This window comes from Sphaerulina musiva (assembly GCF_000320565.1).
Source record: "Sphaerulina musiva SO2202 unplaced genomic scaffold SEPMUscaffold_4, whole genome shotgun sequence".
NCBI classification, from domain to species: domain Eukaryota; kingdom Fungi; phylum Ascomycota; class Dothideomycetes; order Mycosphaerellales; family Mycosphaerellaceae; genus Sphaerulina; species Sphaerulina musiva.
This window is the reverse complement of record NW_016017386.1, coordinates 1,739,113-1,745,354: the sequence shown is the minus strand read 5'-3', so window position 1 is coordinate 1,745,354 and position 6,242 is coordinate 1,739,113. Positions and strand designations below refer to the sequence as shown.

The 6,242-nt window shown below is 52.1% G+C and overlaps 3 protein-coding genes across 3 annotated transcripts; 2 read left to right on the top strand and 1 right to left on the bottom strand.

The window, feature by feature from the left end:
* Positions 1 to 742: 742 nt before the first annotated feature.
* SEPMUDRAFT_148906 (uncharacterized protein) lies at positions 743 to 2,470 on the top strand. The gene has a single exon (XM_016905221.1). The coding sequence runs from the start codon at positions 840 to 842 to the stop codon at positions 1,686 to 1,688; it is 849 nt and encodes a 282-aa protein (XP_016761811.1). The 5' UTR covers positions 743 to 839; the 3' UTR covers positions 1,689 to 2,470.
* On the bottom strand, positions 1,857 to 2,223 carry SEPMUDRAFT_116714 (uncharacterized protein; the record flags this gene model as incomplete). Its single annotated transcript, XM_016901277.1, has 2 exons — positions 1,857 to 1,955; positions 2,011 to 2,223. 2 exons carry the CDS (start codon positions 2,221 to 2,223, stop codon positions 1,857 to 1,859), a joined length of 312 nt encoding a protein of 103 aa, XP_016761812.1.
* Positions 2,471 to 2,480: 10 nt separating the features above from the next.
* On the top strand, positions 2,481 to 4,919 carry SEPMUDRAFT_148904 (glycoside hydrolase family 76 protein). Its single transcript, XM_016905220.1, has 7 exons — positions 2,481 to 3,140; positions 3,338 to 3,408; positions 3,519 to 3,685; positions 3,811 to 4,295; positions 4,370 to 4,399; positions 4,464 to 4,554; positions 4,656 to 4,919. Exons 1-7 carry the CDS (start codon positions 2,856 to 2,858, stop codon positions 4,874 to 4,876), a joined length of 1,350 nt encoding a protein of 449 aa, XP_016761810.1. The 5' UTR covers positions 2,481 to 2,855; the 3' UTR covers positions 4,877 to 4,919.
* Positions 4,920 to 6,242: the final 1,323 nt, after the last annotated feature.

The window sequence follows — 6,242 nt, the reverse complement described above, 5'->3', positions numbered from 1 at the left end:
GGGGGGTCTCGTGGGTAATGGGCTCGATGACCACTCAGTCAAACTTCATGCACTACCGGTGGAGGGCGAGTATGTAGTGATGGAGTGGAGATGGAGGGTGAGGTGGGCGTGGGCGTGGGCGTGGTGGTGGTGGTGGTGATGGTGGTAGTGGTAGTGGTGGTGGTGGTGGTGGTGGTGGTGGTGGTGGTGGTGGTGGTGGCGATGATAGTGGTGATAGTAGGTAGTGATAGCTCGGTCGTTGCCGTTGAAGCTCTCTGCTAACCACCTGGTGAAGCTAGCCCAGACGTAGAACTTAGTAGGCGGATGGATGGAGACTGTATGCATCCGCTGGTGACGTTGAGCCCGGCAGCGCCAACGTCATGGGAGCCAATGGAAGTAAGCGCTTCTCTGCGGAGTGGCTTCAACAACTTGAACTGTTTACAGAACACGAGATACGAAGGCTTTTCTCTCATCATTCACATACATTCATACCCTACTACTCTCTCTGCTTCCGGGCTGACAGCGAATGTTGGATCATTTGTGCCTGCTGACGATCCGCCATCCGGACTGTTTACAGAGTGTGCCTGGTAGCGACCCCCGGTCAGCTGATGTTGCACTGCCTGTCTCTTAATATTGCTCCTTCAGGCCCCGGTGGCGCTGTGGCATCGTGCCATCGTGACCGCGTCGTTGCGAGAACGAACGAGTCATAACTCATCATCTTCCCGTCTGACTACAGGTCCGCCCAGACACCAACAACAATGGCGAGCTTGGCTACTCATTCGGCGATGGACGCCTTTCTCGCCGAGCTTGGGGACGAGATACAAGATGTTGATGAAGGTGAGCATGTGGACTCGTAGCAGATGGTTGGGGCGCAATTGCAGCGTGCGATAACTGGTAAGTCAGAAACTTTCGACCTCTTCTCTCAGAGTGCTTCGATGGAAGACCTTGGCATGCTGGACCCCAAGAAAGCTGTCCTGGAGGTGACGATAGCGGGACGTGATTTTGAGATCACACAGTCGCCTGGTATGCTGCAATCGCAACGTGGAGGAGGGACTACAGGCGCTGCTGTTTGGCAGTCCATTGTACGTTTCGCCGAATGGTTGGAGTTATCAAGCAACCCGCTGTTTCGTCTCGGCCTACTGGATGCCACCTCCGTTGTGTTAGAGCTCGGAGCTGGCGTCTCTGGCATTCTGCCTTGTATACTGAGCAAGAGGGTGCACAAGGTCGTCTCGACTGATCAGGCGTATACGCTGAAAGCACTACAGAACAATATCTCCACAAATCTACGCGAAACCCGGGTTTCAGCCAAAGTAAAAACTAGTCTACCTGCCATCGAGGTTCTCCCGCTGGATTGGGAGACAGATGATGCCCTCAGCTTTCTGCGCTCCGCTGGTCTGGACTCAGGAGTCCATATGATCGTGGCCTGCGATTGCATCTACAACTATGCTCTCCTTGCCCCATTCGTACAGACATGCGCAGACTTGTGCCGAGCTCGCTGTCATCCGAGCAATACGAATGAAGATCCCAAAGCGGCGACTTTGTGCGTTATTGTACAACAACTTCGACAATCAGAAGTTTTCGACCAGTGGCTTGCCATCTTCCGCCAACGTTTCCGAGTCTGGAGAGTGCCCAGCAACCTGCTCTCGAGAGGCTTGCAGGAAGGTAGCGGGTTTGCAGTCCACGTCGGCATCGTCCGGCAGGACTCTTGACATAAATCCACTGCTGCAAAGAACGACCAGCGTTTGTTTGGACGAGTCCAGCTCTCGCGCGCCCTTTCTCCGCTCTCGTTTTTCCAGACCTGGCGCTTGGATAGTATGGCTTCAGCATATGTTTGAAGTTCAGTCGCCAAATACAGCGCGTTGGCCTCGATGCAGAAATCAAACAGTGATTGCTTGGTCTCTCACGCAACTGATCTTCTCGTATCCACCGGGATTCGACTCGGTGATGTAGTAGCATTCGTTCATTGTGTTGTGACACTGTTTATTACATCAGCTTTGGAACACCAGATGATGGAGAGTACCTAGTACGCACAAAGGTATCGCAAGCGCAATTCCAACCCAAGAAACTCCCACGAAGGTAACAGAAGCCGCAATTTGTCCTCACGTTTCCTGCTGACCTGCAAGTCCGCCACTCGGTATCCGGTCGGTATTCCTGGGTCAGAGAGAATGCCACATCTGGGCTCTGATCCGCTGCGAAGGCCAAGGCATTCAAGAAGGCCAGAAGAACAGTGAATATGAGCAGCATGGCCGGAGTCGATGTTTGTTGTTGAGAAGGGCAATATGATTTCGTGAGGACAATTGCACGCAGAGCGGTCGCGTCTACAATAATAGTTTGAGGCAAGGCTCTTATGGGTTTGACGCTAGGATCTTGGTACGGCGCCACTACGCGTCTGGTCTGAGGCTATACCAAAGCAAAGAGCTTGGCGAGGAATGTGATCCACTACAGCAGAGCATCTGGGGAACATACATACATCGAATGTCTGGCAATTCCGACACCAATCAGTCCATCGCAATCACGCGACACACTCGTGCGTGATCGAACCCGGTATCCTCAACACGGAGTTGCAAGAAAGTCTACCAGATCAGGTACTACTGACACTGACTGAGGCTGACGCCACGGACTAGAGATGCCAAGTCCGCTGTGGACCCAAGTCCAAGACTTCGCTGCGCAATCCGCGGCGTTACGAAAACATGCCGACGAACACTTGGAAATGCATTGGCGACCGGCCGCCACTCGTTTACCTCCTGAGTAGGAAACGACTGTGATTCTCTCGCGCACTCCTCATACCAGACGACCCACCCCATACATTCGTTATTACTACTAAAGCCATCAGACATTTCCACCATACTCTCATAACAAGTTGGAGAAGGGTCGCGATGAGGACCCCAGTAACCCTCACGACATGTCTCCTCCTCCCCATATTGGCACGCGCCATTGAACTGAATCTGGACGATCCGCAATCGATTCGCGATGCCGCCAAAACTGCAGCGGAGAAGATGGTCGGCTGGTATTCTGGCAAAGCCTTCACCATACCCGGGCTGCTTCCTGGCCCGTATTACTGGTGGGAAGCAGGCGCCATGTTTGGGTCGTTGATTGATTATTGGTATTATACGGGAGATGAGAGTTATAATGCGATTGTTACAGAAGCGTTGCTTTTTCAGGTTAGTAATTGGGATTTTGTCCCATTTTCCTTTTCTTATTATTCGGGTGGGTGTGTGTGGGGGTTGTATTTGTTGTTATTGTTGGTGTGGACCTTTTTTGGGGCCTGTGAGGAAATTTGCAAGCACAAAAAGCAAAACAGAAAAAAATGATTTTGAAATCAGCATATATACTAAAAACATGCACGCAACAAAAATAGGTCGGTCCTGATGAGAATTTTATGCCTACGAATCAATCCAAATCCCTGGGAAATGATGATCAAGCTTTCTGGTATGCGAGAAACGAAAAAAAAAAAAACGAAAGAAAAGAAAAAGAAAAAAAAAGAGAAAGAAGGAATTCCGAACTGACCATGCATGCATATTCGATTTTCTTCGATTTAGGGGAATCGCCGCCATGAGTGCCGCAGAATTCAATTTTCCCAATCCTCCTTCCGACCAACCGCAATGGCTCGCACTCGCGCAAGCCGTCTTCAACTCGCAAGCTCCACGTTGGAATACGGATTCTTGCGGGGGAGGACTCAAGTGGCAGATTTTCACTTTTAATAATGGTTAGTTTGGTTTTTCTTTCTTTCTTCCTTCTTCTATCTCCTGAGCATGTATGATCATGTAAAATCGATTTATCCTTTGTGATACTACGGACCGTATCTCATTGACTTATACGCCAATCATTCAGGGTACAATTACAAAAACGCCATTTCAAATGGCTGTTTCCTCAACCTGGCTGCACGTCTAGGAATGTATACCGGCAACAGCACGTTCACCGAATGGGCGGATCGAACATGGGACTGGTCGAGCAGCATTGGGATGATCTCGCCCACATACTCCATCTACGACGGCTCCGACGACGCGCTCAACTGTCGCGAACTCAATCACATTCAGTGGTCGTACAACGCGGGAGTGTACTTGAATGCAGCTGCTACGATGTGGAACATCACCGCAGATGGCCCCGATGCGGGCAAGTGGAGGGAACGGACGCAGGGAATGTTGGATGGAATTCAGAGGACGTTTTTTAATGGGACGATAATGATTGAGGCTGCTTGTGAGATGAGCTGGAACTGCAATATTGATCAGCAGACCTTCAAGGCGTATCTGTCGAGGTGGATGGCTGCGAGTGTCAAGGTGGCGCCGTGGACGCATGATATTGTTATGCCGTTGTTGGTGAGTTGATCATCCTGGTGTACATGAATGCTGAATACCTGACTTTTGCTGACTCGGGTTTGTTGTACCGACAGGCTTCTTCCGCGATGGCTGCGGCGAGATCGGTATGTTGTTGTTGTTGTTGTTGTACCATTACCTGGATGTACAATGGTACTGACTCTTGCACAGTGTACTGGAGGTTCAGACAGTGTCACATGCGGTACTACATGGACCGGGGATGGATGGGACGGGGGTTTCGGAGTGGGGCAACAAATGAATGGTGAGTACCTGCCTACCCTAGTACGATGTTGCCATGTTGGGTCTGCCTCTTCTGGTCCTTCTGGAGACGTATGCTTACCTAAGGTGTGTTCGGGACATCAGCACTCGAGGTGATCCAGTCGAATCTCATTGATCAAGTGAGCGGACCAGTCGGGAATGGAACGGGAGCAACATCAGTCGGAGACCCGAACGCTGGCACGAGACTGTCGGATGCTCCCGAGGCACCTGATGGAATCACAGGCGCTGATAGGGCGGGAGCGGGCATCGTCACGGCGTTGGTGTTGCTTGGGATGATTGGTGGCTCGGTGTGGGTGGTTCAGTAGTAGGTACTTAATCTACTACCTAGGCAGGTGTGTCGGTAAACAGGTCTCGTCTCAGTGCAGGTGCGAACAACGAGCCATCGACGTGGAAGGAACGTCTGGCATAGGTACATGTAGTTCTTTCCTGCCTGGCTGCCCGACCAGCTGTCTCCCGGGATTAGGTAAGGTATAACCGCCAAGACCGTCACCGTTCACGATTCACGATCACGTCGTGTGAGAACGTGGAAGGCTGGAAGCAGTGGTGAGTGGTCCACCTATATAAGTTGTGCATCGTGACGGTCCGTGGCACCTTCCCGTCCTCCGTGACCCGTCGACGTTTGCAGTGGACATTACCTCCTAGATGTCAGGTAGCCATGTTACTACCAACTTACCTTACCTCCTACCAACTGCATGTAGGTACAGGTACTTGTGAATATCGTCAAAACATGCCATAATCATCATGGAGACCTGGATTACTCATTGGACCATGGCCCAGATGGTGGGCGGGAGGAGTTTCAAGTCACTTGCAAGCGCCGCAACTCCTATCCAACCACTTCGTTACCACCCGGAGTTAGTACAGTACTTCTACTGGACGCTCTACCTCGACCTCCTCTTACTTCAGCTCCAATCGCATCCTGGCGGCCACATGCTTCGTCCACTTTCAGCTGCTGCAACAACCACTAGTCTCTATGCTGCTAAAGTAGCGGCAATCGGATCCCGTAGCTCCACTTTCATGGGTGATTGTATTGACCCCCTTCCTTGTTGGTCTGGTCCCTTGGGTGCATCGTGTCGCATGCGGTGAAAGAGCAACGGTCGAATACCAGACAGTCTCTTATATAAGGTACATGTACTTCCATCTCCATGCTAGGAGGTACTGCGAACCCGTTTGGCGAAACAAGTTGCGTGCTGGCGAGGCGCAGCGGTATCGATTGCAAGTTCTACCACATCGAGCTAGTTCGAGCTGACCGCTTGGCTGTTGGCTGTACGACGACGACGACCAGTCAGTAGTCCCATCCCTCCCATATCCCAATCCCATGATGATTCCCATCCCAACCCATCATCAATCCTTCCGGCTCTCAACCTCCTCCTGCTGTTGGCGGCGGTGCTCTCGCGCTACACCGCTCTAGCTTTAAGCGGTGTCGGGCTCGTGGGCACTGCGCTGGCTGGCTTGCTGGCTGGCTGGCTAGGTGGCCTGCTGGAGCTGCTGGACCGACCTCACAACACAACACACGTCCCCGATATTGATCCTGAGCCGATGCTTATACATCCTGCTAGACTAGTTCCACGTCCATCGCCTCACGCCCATCGCCGGCTGTTGCTGTCGCTGTTGCTACGTACGCTGCGCCGGTCCACCCACACCCACACCCCACCCCACCCCTCCACCCCCCCC

Excerpts from the sequence above, each read along its gene's own strand:
- SEPMUDRAFT_148906 (XM_016905221.1), top strand. The coding sequence starts at position 840 with ATGGTTGGGGCGCAATTGCAGCGTGCGATAACTGGTAAGTCAGAAACT.
- SEPMUDRAFT_148904 (XM_016905220.1), top strand. The coding sequence starts at position 2,856 with ATGAGGACCCCAGTAACCCTCACGACATGTCTCCTCCTCCCCATATTG. Across the intron at positions 3,141-3,337 it reads CAGAAGCGTTGCTTTTTCAG|GTCGGTCCTGATGAGAATTT; the intron begins GTTAGTAATTGG and ends CAACAAAAATAG. Across the intron at positions 4,555-4,655 it reads AGTGGGGCAACAAATGAATG|CACTCGAGGTGATCCAGTCG; the intron begins GTGAGTACCTGC and ends TCGGGACATCAG.